Raw genomic sequence first — 14,863 nt, forward strand, 5'->3', positions numbered from 1 at the left:
CACACAGAGCTAGACATGAGCAACAGGGAACTCCCCAGTGACATCACACACAGAGCTAGACATGAGCAACAGGGAACTCCCCAGTGACATTACACACAGAGCTAGACATGATCAACAGAGAACTCCCCAGTGACATTACACACAGAGCTAGACATGATCAACAGAGAACTCCCCAGTGACATCACACACAGAGCTAGACATGAACAACAGAGAACTCCCCAGTGACATCACACACAGAGCTAGACATGACCAACAGAGAACTCCCCAGTGACATCACACACAGAGCTAGACATGAACAACAGAGAACTCCCCAGTGACATCACACACAGAGCTAGACATGAACAACAGAGAACTCCCCAGTGACATCACACACAGAGCTAGACATGAACAACAGAGAACTCCCCAGTGACATCACACACAGAGCTAGACATGACCAACAGGGAACTCCCCAGTGACATCACACACAGAGCTAGACATGACCAACAGGGAACTCCCCAGTGACATCACACACAGAGCTAGACATGACCAACCGAGAACTCCCCAGTGACATCACACACAGAGCTAGACATGACCAACAGGGAACTCCCCAGTGACATCACACACAGAGCTAGACATGACCAACAGAGAACTCCCCAGTGACATCACACACAGAGCTAGACATGAACAACAGAGAACTCCCCAGTGACATCACACACAGAGCTAGACATGACCAACAGGGAACTCCCCAGTGACATCACACACAGAGCTAGACATGACCAACAGGGAACTCCCCAGTGACATCACACACAGAGCTAGACATGAGCAACAGGGAACTCCCCAGTGACATCACACACAGAGCTAGACATGAACAACAGGGAATTCCCCAGTGACATCACACACAGAGCTAGACATGAACAACAGAGAACTCCCCAGTGACATCACACACAGAGCTAGACATGAGCAACAGGGAACTCCCCAGTGACATCACACACAGAGCTAGACATGAACAACAGAGAACTCCCCAGTGACATCACACACAGAGCTAGACATGAGCAACAGAGAACTCCCCAGTGACATCACACACAGAGCTAGACATGAACAACAGAGAACTCCCCAGTGACATCACACACAGAGCTAGACATGACCAACAGGGAACTCCCCAGTGACATCACACACAGAGCTAGACATGATCAACAGAGAACTCCCCAGTGACATCACACACAGAGCTAGACATGATCAACAGAGAACTCCCCAGTGACATCACACACAGAGCTAGACATGAACAACAGGAAACTCCCCAGTGACATCACACACAGAGCTAGACATGAGCAACAGGGAACTCCCCAGTGACATCACACACAGAGCTAGACATGAACAACAGAGAACTCCCCAGTGACATCACACACAGAGCTAGACATGAGCAACAGGAAACTCCCCAGTGACATCACACACAGAGCTAGACATGAGCAACAGGAAACTCCCCAGTGACATCACACACAGAGCTAGACATGAGCAACAGAGAACTCCCCAGTGACATCACACACAGAGCTAGACATGAGCAACAGGAAACTCCCCAGTGACATCACACACAGAGCTAGACATGAGCAACAGGAAACTCCCCAGTGACATCACACACAGTTGTAGACATGGCGAGCAGTGATCTATTTGTCCTGCTGCTTGTAATTTCTTTATTCCACAGATTTCTGCAGTTGATATATGATCTTGTGGATAATGATCTTTCTTTTTCCATGTAGATTACATCCCTTACTCTTGTTCCTGTGGAAGTGCCTGTGGGTCATGGGACATCCGAAATGAGAACACGTGCCACTGTCAGTGTAATAATATCGACTGGACATCAGCCCGATGCTGCAAGATAATTTACGGCTAATCATGTATCATCCTGGAAGCCACGAGTCCCCCAGCCACGTATAACAATATGGCTGACTGCTGTATACACTGTAGCTTATGGTTTGTAATGTCATGATATGAGTAAGCAGTGGAGGGAATCACCTGTCTATACACCTGTGTCTGTAGAGTAAGCAGTGGAGGGAATCATCTGTCTATACACCTGTATCTGTAGAGTAAGCAGTGGAGGGAATCACCTGTCTATATACCTGTATCTGTAGAGGAAGCAGTGGAGGGAATCACCTGTCTATATACCTGTGTCTGTAGAGTAAGCAGTGGAGGGAATCACCTGTCTATACACCTGTGTCTGTAGAGTAAGCAGTGGAGGGAATCACCTGTCTATACACCTGTGTCTGTAGAGTAAGCAGTGGAGCAAATCACCTGTCTATACACCTGTGTCTGTAGAGTAAGCAGTGGAGGGAATCACCTGTCTATACACCTGTGTCTGTAGAGTAAGCAGTGGAGGGAATCACCTGTCTATACACCTGTGTCTGTAGAGTAAGCAGTGGAGGGAATCATCTGTCTATACACCTGTGTCTGTAGAGTAAGCAGTGGAGGGAATCACCTGTCTATACACCTGTGTCTGTAGAGTAAGCAGTGGAGGGAATCACCTGGCTATACACCTGTGTCTGTAGAGTAAGCAGTGGAGGGAATCACCTGTCTATACACCTGTGTCTGTAGAGTAAGCAGTGGAGGGAATCACCTGTCTATACACCTGTGTCTGTAGAGTAAGCAGTGGAGCAAATCACCTGTCTATACACCTGTGTCTGTAGAGTAAGCAGTGGAGGGAATCACCTGTCTATACACCTGTGTCTGTAGAGTAAGCAGTGGAGGGAATCACCTGTCTATACACCTGTGTCTGTAGAGTAAGCAGTGGAGGGAATCATCTGTCTATACACCTGTGTCTGTAGAGTAAGCAGTGGAGGGAATCACCTGTCTATACACCTGTGTCTGTAGAGTAAGCAGTGGAGGGAATCACCTGGCTATACACCTGTGTCTGTAGAGTAAGCAGTGGAGGGAATCACCTGTCTATACACCTGTGTCTGTAGAGTAAGCAGTGGAGGGAATCACCTGTCTATACACCTGTGTCTGTAGAGTAAGCAGTGGAGGGAATCACCTGTCTATACACCTGTGTCTGTAGAGTAAGCAGTGGAGCAAATCACCGGTCTATATACCTGTGTCTGTGGTAATGCTTTTATTACTGATTAAAAAGATTTGATATTTGTTTAATATTGAATCGTCTTTACCTACAACATTCCAATGTTGATTATCACAAATCGGTCAGGGGGGGGGGGGTCACTTAGACAGACGTCCCTCCGCTCGGACAAAAACGCACTTGCAGCCCCACCATGATGTCTGTAATATGTCACAAGATGATCTCGTCACTTCTGCCAACATGCATCGTTCCACGCACCCAAGGGGTGCATAAGGTCTACTTGGCACAATGAAGCATTGACACCTCCTGTTCCCGTGGGCACGGGACCGCATGGGGAGTGGAACAAAGTGGGACGCACAACCCGGTTACCCACACCCCCAACATGTCGACAGGAACTTTCCACTAGCCCCATTGGAGCAGCCCCATTAGCCCCATTGACTGCTACCAATTCCTTGCTAGATTTAGGACTGGTAACAGGACTATATCAGGCTAGAAACCAGCCCAGGTAGCATGTGAAACTAAGCCGAGCTCACAGACATGGGATTCAGGAATCGAGATGAAAGAAACAGCCCAAGATTAAATTATATATTTAAACGCCTTAAAGGCACATTAGATCATACACTATATACAAGATGGAATTTACAGAATATATATCAATAGTACAGTTACAGATAAGACGTGGTTACACACAGATACACAGATGAATCAATTTCCTTTTTCCTTTTGAATTCACCTGTTGGCTTGCACAAGGAGGCGCTGTGGAGCCACAAGTTCCTGGAACTTCTAACACGCGTGTCGCATGTGACATCTCAGAGAAGAGCACCTTCAAGATGTCCGCGCTGATGTTATGAATCCCAGCACATTCCATGTCCCCTCGCACCTGGTGACCTAAGACTGGGCTGGACATGGGTGTGCCTTTTACCTTCCAGGGAAATAAAGATTTTCAGTTTTCCCCTTATCTCAGCCCCTGAACATCCCACATGAAAGATATGACAATCATATTTCCAGTTATCATTTGATCTATATATAGATATGAAACATGATAGGTTTGTGGGGTCCCTTTGGAGAATTATTATCTATTGACTGCTAGGCATGTCTCACAATTTAGGGGAAACGTGTAAGATGTGTGTCTTGCTGTCAGAAACCTGAAAATATGCCTTCCTTATTTATGAGGACAATGCACTCCCCAATACTGTAACTTTTACATCGGCCCCTTCCAGTATGGACTTATGACTGAACTTCGGTTTTGTTATAAAACTAGTAAGAACATGAGTTGCCCACCTATCCTTCTTGCTGGTCAGCAGGGGGCTTTGCTGGTGTACAGGCCACCGCTCGGATCCGCAGTGGCTCGAGGGGTCTCCGGACGCAAATGGGGTCGCGCGGACACTTGAACTAAAAGAGGGGTATTTACAGGGGATTTTGTGGTTAGAGTTCGTGTCGCCACCTACGGTGTGTGGTAAGATGGGATACCACCGCTGCTGTTGGGAGCGCCCAGTGGTGGTGGAATGGCAGCCAGATGTTTAACCCCTTTGTGGGTAGTAGGAAGATGCCCCGGGGCTTGGTGATGGTGAGAGAGGAGCACCGTTGGAGAGGAAAGGGGCACTGCGTACTCACTCAGTCCAATAACGCTGACACCGACAACTTGTAAACCAGATTTCTTAGCACCGCTGCAGCAAGGAGGTAGCACGCTGGGATCACGTGCCCTATGGTGTTGCCTGTTAGCCTGTGACCTTGACCTTGGCACCTCTGTCTGTAGTTGGTCCCTCTCAGCTTGAAACTGAATGGGTCACGCTCACCCGTATGGCTAACGGAGTGAGCTTGCTCTCAGGGTTCACGCTTGGGATTTTCTGGACTGTATATTGGGAAAGTCCTATCCCCCTCGTTGCGCTAGTACCCCAATTTTGGAGCTAGCCGAGGACGAATCATGAAGTCTTCGCCCTCATGGTAAATTACCAGGACACATGAAGCTACTTCCCGGCCTAGGGTCCACGTACCCTGTCGTGCCTTGGCCCCTGCCTGGAGATGGCTCAAGGCCGTCGGCTGCCCTGCTCGGCAGTTCCGTTCCCCTTGACACAATCCCCTGCGACCGGGGTTCCAGCTCCTACTAGGCCGGACCAACGTCTGCCACTTAGTAACTGAGAAGCCCAGCTCCTAACCTCCTCCAATGACTTGGGACCTCTCCTCTCGAGAGTCACCACTTGACTGACTACTCCTGACACTCCTGACCTCCCTTTACCAACCCCCCAAGTGTCCAGCCCTTTTCCCTTCAGGCTGTCCACTGGTGTGTCTGATGGGTGCAGTGCAGAGTGTTTCTAGGATTTTGATTAGCTTATTCTTAGCAACACCATAGGCTAGGGATCCGTAACCAAGGAGGAGATGGACACCATGCAGAAGGGCAGACTGCACAATGTCGTGTGACGACCTGATAGGCCAGGGCGTCACATTGGCTTCCCTGGACTTAATAGAATTTTTTTACCTTACCATTTGGTCCTTGACAACAGAGCAGGACGATTTCTTCTGGCTGCAGGGCAGAGGGTATGCAATTACACCCAGTATACAGGACAGGAGAAGTGGTACTGTGCAGTGTATATATACAGAATAATACAGATACTGAGGATTACACCCAGTATACAGGACAGGAGAAGTGGTACTGTGCAGTGTGTATATACAGAATAATACAGATACTGAGGATTACACCCAGTATACAGGACAGGAGAAGTGGTACTGTGCAGTGTATATATACAGAATAATACAGATACTGAGGATTACACCCAGTATACAGGACAGGAGAAGTGGTACTGTGCAGTGTATATATACAGAATAATACAGATACTGAGGACTACACCCAGTATACAGGACAGGAGAAGTGGTACTGTGCAGTGTATATATACAGAATAATACAGGTACTGAAGATTACACCCAGTATACAGGACAGGAGAAGTGGTACTGTGCAGTGTATATATACAGAATAATACAGATACTGAGGATTACACCCAGTATACAGGACAGGAGAAGTGGTACTGTGCAGTGTATATATACACCGAATAATACAGATACTGAGGATTACACCCAGTATACAGGACAGGAGAAGTGGTGCTGTGCAGTGTATATATACAGAATAAAACAGATACTGAGGATTACACCCAGTATACAGGACAGGAGAAGTGATACTGTGCAGTGTATATACAGAATAATACAGATACTGAGGATTACACCCAGTATACAGGACAGGAGAAGTGGTGCTGTGCAGTGTATATATACAGAATAATACAGATACTGAGGATTACACCCAGTATACAGGACAGGAGAAGTGGTACTGTGCAGTGTATATATACAGAATAATACAGATACTGAGGATTACACCCAGTATACAGGACAGGAGAAGTGGTACTGTGCAGTGTATATATACAGAATAATACAGGTACTGAGGATTACACCCAGTATACAGGACAGGAGAAGTGGTACTGTGCAGTGTATATCCACAGAATAATACAGACACTGAGGATTACACCCAGTATACAGGACAGGAGAAGTGGTACTGTGCAGTGTATATATACAGGATAAAACAGATACTGAGGATTACACCCAGTATACAGGACAGGAGAAGTGGTACAGTGCAGTGTATATATACAGAATAATACAGATACTGAGGATTACACCCAGTATACAGGACAGGAGAAGTGGTACAGTGCAGTGTATATATACAGAATAATACAGATACTGAGGATTACACCCAGTATACAGGACAGGAGAAGTGGTACAGTGCAGTGTATATATACAGAATAATACAGATACTGAGGATTACACCCAGTATACAGGAAAGGAGAAGTGGTACTGTGCAGTGTATATATACAGAATAGTACAGATACTGAGGATTACACCCAGTATACAGGACAGGAGAAGTGGTACTGTGCAGTGTATATATACAGAATAATACAGATACTGAGGATTACACCCAGTACACAGGACAGGAGAAGTGGTACTGTGCAGTGTATATATACAGAATAATACAGATACTGAGGACTACACCCAGTATACAGGACAGGAGAAGTGGTACTGTGCAGTGTGTATATATACAGAATAATACAGATACTGAGGATTACACCCAGTATATAGGACAGGAGAAGTGGTACTGTGCAGTGTGTATATATATACAGGATAATACAGGTACTGAGGACTATACCCAGTACACAGGACAGGAGAAGTGGTACTGTGCAGTGTATATATACAGAATAATACAGATACTGAGGATTACACCCAGTATATAGGACAGGAGAAGTGGTACTGTGCAGTGTATATATACAGAATAATACACATACTGAGGATTACAGCCAGTATACAGGACAGGAGAAGTGGTACTGTGCAGTGTATATATACAGAATAATACACATACTGAGGATTACAGCCAGTATACAGGACAGGAGAAGTGGTACTGTGCAGTGTATATATACAGAATAATACAGATACTGAGGATTACACCCAGTATACAGGACAGGGGAAGTGGTACTGTGCAGTGTATATATACAGAATAATACAGGTACTGAGGATTACACCCAGTACACAGGACAGGAGAAGTGGCACTGTGCAGTGTATATATACAGAATAATACACATACTGAGGATTACACCCAGTATACAGGACAGGAGAAGTGGTACTGTGCAGTGTATATATACAGAATAATACAGATACTGAGGATTACAGCCAGTATACAGGACAGGAGAAGTGGTACTGTGCAGTGTATATATACAGAATAATACAGATACTGAGGATTACACCCAGTATACAGGATAGGAGAAGTGGTACTGTGCAGTGTATATATACAGAATAATACAGATACTGAGGATTACACCCAGTATATAGGACAGGAGAAGTGGTACTGTGCAGTGTGTATATACAGAATAATGCAGATACTGAGGATTACACCCAGTATACAGGACAGGAGAAGTGGTACTGTGCAGTGTATATATACAGAATAATAAAGATACTGAGGATTACACCCAGTATACAGGACAGGAGAACTGGTACTGTGCGGTGTATATATACAGAATAATACAGATACTGAGGATTACACCCAGTATACAGGACAGGAGAAGTGGTACTGTGCAGTGTATATATACAGAATAATACAGATACTGAGGATTACACCCAGTATACAGGACAGGAGAAGTGGTACTGTGCAGTGTATATATACAGAATAATACAGATACTGAGGATTACACCCAGTATACAGGACAGGAGAAGTGGTACTGTGCAGTGTATATATACAGAATAATACAGGTACTGAGGATTACACCCAGTATACAGGACAGGAGAAGTGGTACTGTGCAGTGTATATATACAGAATAATACAGATACTGAGGATTACACCCAGTATACAGGACAGGAGAAGTGGTACTGTGCAGTGTATATATACAGAATAATACAGATACTGAGGATTACAGCCAGTATACAGGACAGGAGAAGTGGTACTGTGCAGTGTATATATACAGAATAATACAGACACTGAGGATTACACCCAGTATACAGGACAGGAGAAGAGGTACTGTGCAGTGTATATATACAGGATAATACAGGTACTGAGGATTACACCCAGTATACAGGACAGGAGAAGTGGTACTGTGCAGTGCATATATACAGAATAATACAGATACTGAGGATTACACCCAGTATACAGGACAGGAGAAGTGGTACTGTGCAGTGTATATATACAGAATAATACAGATACTGAGGATTACACCCAGTATACAGGACAGGAGAAGTGGTACTGTGCAGTGTATATATACAGAATAATACAGATACTGAGGATTACACCCAGTATACAGGACAGGAGAAGTGGTACTGTGCAGTGTATATATACAGAATAATACAGATACTGAGGATTACACCCAGTATACAGGACAGGAGAAGTGGTACTGTGCAGTGTATATATACAGAATAATACAGATACTGAGGATTACACCCAGTATACAGGACAGGAGAAGTGGTACTGTGCAGTGTATATATACAGAATAATACAGATACTGAGGATTACACCCAGTATACAAGACAGGAGAAGTGGTACTGTGCAGTGTATATACACAGAATAATACAGATACTGAGGATTACACCCAGTATACAGGACAGGAGCAGTGGTACTGTGCAGTGTATATATGTGAGAGTGTGAAATGTGATTGTGTCCGCAGTGCACTAGGACCCTGTGAGTTCTGCCTGCACTCAATAGCAGGGTTTTGGGTCAGAGACCCTGTAGAATGCCAGTTACCTCAGAGAAAGTGTGCCGAGCCCAGGCTGCCTGAGAGAGACAGTTGTGTGACTGCGGCTAAAAACAGTCTGAAAAGAGAAAGAGATCAAAGACTGTTGGAGACTATTTTTTTTTCTTTTTCATTATCTTTTCCTCACAAAATATCCAGGAGCGGTGCTGAAGAAATTGGACCGTGTTGTGTGAGAGGAATGAGCTCCAGTTTCCTGAGGGGAGGGCTGTTCTCTGGACCGGGGAAGCTGTGTTCTGTCTGAGGATTACTTCAGAGCTGTGGGCCTGAGACCGTGGAGTAAATGGCTAATATCGACTAAGTCCGGGGTCCCTGCGTGGCAGGATTGGGGTGAAGACATCCTTAGAGCAAGAAGAAGATTTTTGTGTTTCCTTTTTCTTCCTTCTTTGCAATTATATACAGCAGACTCAGACCACAGGCCTGTGTGAAACTTCCCTTGAAGTTACGGTACCATAGCTTTAAGATACCCGGGTATCCCTTTGTTCAGTGTAAAACCAACGTTGGTAAAATTTAAAAGGAACCTGTCAGCAGAAATTTCGCCCAAATCCTAAAAGCTTCCCCCTCTGCAGCTCCTGGGCTGCATTCTAGAAAGGTCCCTGTTATTATTGTGCCCCATGTGAGACCAAAATAAAGACTTTATAAAGTGGTACCTTTTTGTATTCAGATAGTGTAAATGTGACACGGGGGCGGGCTTTCTGGCGTCCGTTATGCCGCACCCCATCGCTCCTTTCCATAGCTGATGCACCGCCCACTGCTCCAGTCATCCCCGCGCATGCCCAGTGCCAGTCTCACGGGACTGAGCACAGTGTGACCACTGGTGACATGTGCGCAGGGAAGTGATTATGGGCGGGGCTGTGACTGTTATCAGCAAGTACCGCCCATAATCTCGGGAGCACGCAAACCTCACCAGCGGTCACACTGTGCTCAGGGTAGTGCTAGACTGTATGGGCTGCTTCCAGGGATGACGTCCCTTTTGTCACGTGATAGTGGCGTGTTCAAAATACTATCACGTGACAAAAGGGACGTCATCCCTGGAAGCAGCCCATACAGTCTAGCATCTACCCTGAGCACAGTGTGACCGCTGGAGAGGTTTGCGCGCTCACGAGATTATGGGCGGGTACTTGCTGATAACAATCACAGCCCCGCCCATAATCACTTGCCTGCGCACACGTCACCAGCGGTCACACTGCTCAGTCCTGTGAGACTGGCACTGGGCATGCGCGGGGATGGCTGGAGCAGTGGGCGGTGCATCAGCTATGGAAAGGAGCGATGGGGGGCGGCATAACGGATGCCAGAAAGCCCGCCCCCGTGTCACATTTACAGTATCTGAATACAAAAAGGTACCACTTTATAAAGTCTTTATTTTGGTCTCACATGGGGCACAATAATAACAGGGACCTTTCTAGAATGCAGCCCAGGAGCTGCAGAGGGGGAAGCTTTTAGGATTTGGGCGAAATTTCTGCTGACAGGTTCCCTTTAAGGCTTTGTTATTAGTGGTGATAAGTTATACTCAGTGCGTCACCTCAGGGATTCCCTCAGATGCCCCCATTGAATTTACACCTCTTGCCTTTATAGTTCATTGTTTTTCGTTGTTCACCCTGGTGAGTAGGTAAATTTCTTCCCGGTCCCTGAGTTATTATACATAACCCGGGAACTCTGAGACCGGGGCATTGATTCCGGCTAAAGCTGAGTGTGTTCATTCCACTTTTGTGGTGCTTTGAGGGGGTCTTAAGTCAGTCATTATTTATTCTGAATCATCCTCTAATTCTCAACCCAGTAAAGGAACCCTTGTTTATTTCAGCCTCTGTCTAGGTTTGTGACCCACTTGATTCTCTTCGGACCTACGGTCATTACATTTACTTGGCGTAGTCGGCAGGATCCAGTGTCTGTCATGGACGGAGGCGAGGAAAGAAATGACCCTGCCGCATCAGCAACCTCCATGCTGGGTGCGGCTCCCCTGGCAGTCGCGGCGAATGAGGGAGGGTATGTGTCGGTAGGAGCTTTACTCCAGCATGTGGAGACACGGGGCTCAGTGGGTGCTCTCGTCCACTAAAACCCGCCACCTTTAGAAAGACAGCGTGGCTCAGGGCTCATCCCAACGCCGGCCTCCTTAACCATGGGCGTAACACTACTCAGACAACACAGGGTGAGGGAACCACAATAATTAGACTTTATTGGATCCCCAAACAATTACTGGCACATAACACATAACCAGCAAAACACACAAATGTAACAGGCAGCAGAGTCTCACCCTTCCGCTGGCTCACCAAGGATTAGAATGTCCTTGCCTCAGAGGTTCCAGGGCTATTTACTACAATCCAGCAGCACCCCGCTTTTGGCGGGCACCCACCGAGAAAGGAATAATGCCAGATTTAGGAAGCTGGTTGAGGTCTGCAAAGTCTGTACCAGGTGACCGATTTGTCCCAACCTGGGTTTCCTCCTTAAGTAGTCTCTGGTTTGATGATATAATCCTGGCAGCCGGAATCGAAATCCCTAGGCTGTGGATATGGTCTCCAACCGGAACCGGAGTCCCTAGATTGAAGCCATAAGATACCCTGATCCTCTAGTCAGCTCCAAAGAGCTTAGACTGGATCCATCAGCATCCATCAACCTTCATCCACCTGGGGGATTAAAGAAATCCCTTTTATAGCCACAGCCTTCCACTTGGATACACTGCGTCCTTATTGATTGGTTGGACAAGATCGCTTCTCCCATTGGATGAATTTCAAGCTGCATGGATAATGTTCATTTAAATGATGTGCATAGAAAGACTCAGTATATCTACAGGGAGTCTGCAAGTCATCGACTAGACAATGGCTACTAAGGTAATTACATTAGCAATACACAACTACATTACAATGTTTACTGGAAGAGTCTAGAAAAACAATACGTCTGGCTTTCAGTGGCCAACACAATTATATGAGTCAACAAGAGTCTTGTAAAAACAATGAGGGACTTATCCCCCGTCTATAAACAATATATCATCCTGTCTGGCTGAATTATAAGACACTTTAACCCATGAGAGTCCATGTCGTCACACAGCACATGCCGAGATACAACGGGCATAACATGGCATTACAGGATTGGGCCTAGAGGGTCCGGTGTATCATGCGGATGTGCAACCTGGCTCCTGCGTTACGAGCAGAGCTGGCAATAAATGCGTTAGAAGGTGATGCTAGGCGAATGGTAGTGGTACGCCCTGAGGCTGAAAGAAATACGCTAGAGAAAATTTTGGAACTGTTAGAGGGGAGCTTGGGAGGACAGTCCCGTGTAACCCAGCTTCGATCCATGTTCTTTAATCGCCCTCAAAAAGAAAGTGAGTCTCTGATGAAGTACTCCAATACCCTGCAGGAGATGTTGAACGAGGTGCAGCGACTAGACTCAGGGGCCATGGGGGCGTTTCCGGAGGTAGACCGCTTGCTCCGGGATCAATTCATCACAGGGTTAGCCAATAGGCAAAATGTTGGAGATGGCCCAGGCTACACCGGAAATATCCTTCTGGCAGACCTACCGGGCCATGGTGGAAAGGGAGGGGGAGTCTGCTCTGGTGGTCGAGAGGTCCGTGGATAGCACACAGAAAGAGGGATGCCGAGCATCCATAGCAGGAGGAGGGGGGCTGGTAGAGATTGTACAAGCTCTGCGTACTGAATTGAGAGAGTTAAAGCTAGGGGTGTCAAAAATCAAAGCTGAGTCGACCCCTACACCCCCAGAGGGACCATCTGCCGCCTCCTCGAGGATGGTGACTCCACAGATGGTCAGGCCGCCTTGTTTGAATGACTCGGGCCCACGTCCGCAGAGAGAACTCACCTGCTAGCGGTGCGGGCAGCGGGGGCACATCTCCCGATACTGCCGGAGGCCCGCATGCCTCGAAACTCCTCCGCCAGCGTTAAACTCCCAGCCACTGCCATGATAGGGCAACCAGCAGTGGCCCAACTCCCACCAAGCCCTTGACGGGATGAGCAAGATTTATTCGCAAGCAGCCCCATTCTAGAAGCAGAATTTGAAGGTCGGAAGATGAGATGCCTGGTGGATACAGGATCCGAGTGTACCATTATGCCTCTAGAAGTGTATGAGAGATACTTCAGTCAACTAGTGGTTCCCGAAGATGGCCGAGTGATAAGACTTACAGTAGCTAACAATGGCCAGCTGATGGTGAAAGGGATTGTGTGGATGCCCTTGAAACTGCTTGGCCAAGAGCTGGGTCAGAAAGGGATAGTGCTGGTGGACCACCCCCCTAAAAGAGAGATGGAGGTGACGCTCGGAATCAACATTCTATGAGACCTCAATCATCAGATGTACGCTAGTGAGGGACCCCGATATTGGGCTCGTGCTACAAGCCACCGACCTATTCAGAGGATGTTACATCGTCTAGTGTTGAGCTGTAATTTGCTGAAAAGTGCAGACCCAGGGGGCCGGGTAGGCCTTATCCGAGTGCCATCACGGGCCACGATCTCGCTGGCGCCTCGACAGGAAGAACTCTTAATGCTGCCAGTGGGGGCGGCACAAAGACTGAATGGACTCGAAGTATTACTGGAGCCAGCCTTAGAGAAGTCCTCGTTTACTAAGGCTCACGTGGCCCGGTCGCTAGCTATTGTGAAGAATGGATGGATGCCAGTCAGATGCATCAACGTGCTTGATGAGGCAGTCACCCTCCCTGCTGGGACCATCCTGGCTGAACTGTTCGTGCCAGATAGACCGGTGCCTGACAAGACAGCGATTGAATTGCGCCCAGATCGACAGTCATCCTGGACATTTGGGGTCAAAGTAAAGGGACCCAAACCTCCTACTAAAAAATGGAATGGACGTGTGATTATGAATCAGATGGGGGTGGATCGGGAGCACCTGACTTCTGCGCAACTAGAGCAGTTGGAGGGAGTCCTGTGGGAACATCAGGAAACCTTTTCGCGGCATGGAGAAGACTTCGATTGCTCTCATACAATTGAGCATGAGATTCCCACAGGGGACACCCCGCCCATTAGAGAACGATATCGTCAGATTCCCCCGACGCTTTATCAAGAAGTGAAGAGTATGGTGGCCAGTATGCTCGATAATCAAGTAATACGAGAGAGTCAAAGCCCCTGGGCAGCACCCGTGGTCCTGGTCCGAAAGAAAGATGGGACCCTTTGCTTTTGTGTGGATCATCGAAAATTAAACGCTCACACGGTACGAGATGCATATCCGTTGCCTCGAATTGAAGAGTCTTTGTTGGCATTAGGAAGGGCCAAATACTTCTCAACATTGGACTAGCAAGCGGCTATTGGCAGGTACCGATGGCTGAGAAAGACCGGGCTAAGACAGCATTTGTTCTGCCAATGGGACTCTAAGAATTCAATCGGATGCCTTTCGGACTCACTAATGCCCCGGGAACCTTCCAACGCCTGATGGAACATTGCTTAGGCAATCTGAATTTTGAGTTGGTCCTGATATATTTGGATGACATTGTGGTGTTCGGAACATCATTCGAAGACCATCTCGAGAAATTGCGCCAAGTGCTCTGACGGCTCAGCTGTCATGGCTTGAAAATAAAACCAAAGAAATGTCAACTGTTCAAAAGCCA

General features: G+C 47.0%; 1 protein-coding gene across 1 annotated transcript in view; it reads left to right on the plus strand.

Annotated features, from left to right (window-relative positions):
- The window catches only part of LOC142302918 (resistin-like beta), a 43,747-nt gene extending 40,635 nt beyond the window's left edge, over window positions 1–3,112 (plus strand). The window contains exon 4 of the mRNA XM_075344024.1: window positions 1,734–3,112. Coding sequence (XP_075200139.1) covers window positions 1,734–1,867 — 134 coding nt within the window. The 3' untranslated portion in view covers window positions 1,868–3,112. The remainder of the gene's footprint in view (window positions 1–1,733) is intronic.
- Window positions 3,113–14,863: the final 11,751 nt, after the last annotated feature.

The sequence above is a fragment of the Anomaloglossus baeobatrachus genome, chromosome 1 (assembly GCF_048569485.1).
Source record: "Anomaloglossus baeobatrachus isolate aAnoBae1 chromosome 1, aAnoBae1.hap1, whole genome shotgun sequence".
NCBI lineage: Eukaryota > Metazoa > Chordata > Amphibia > Anura > Aromobatidae > Anomaloglossus > Anomaloglossus baeobatrachus.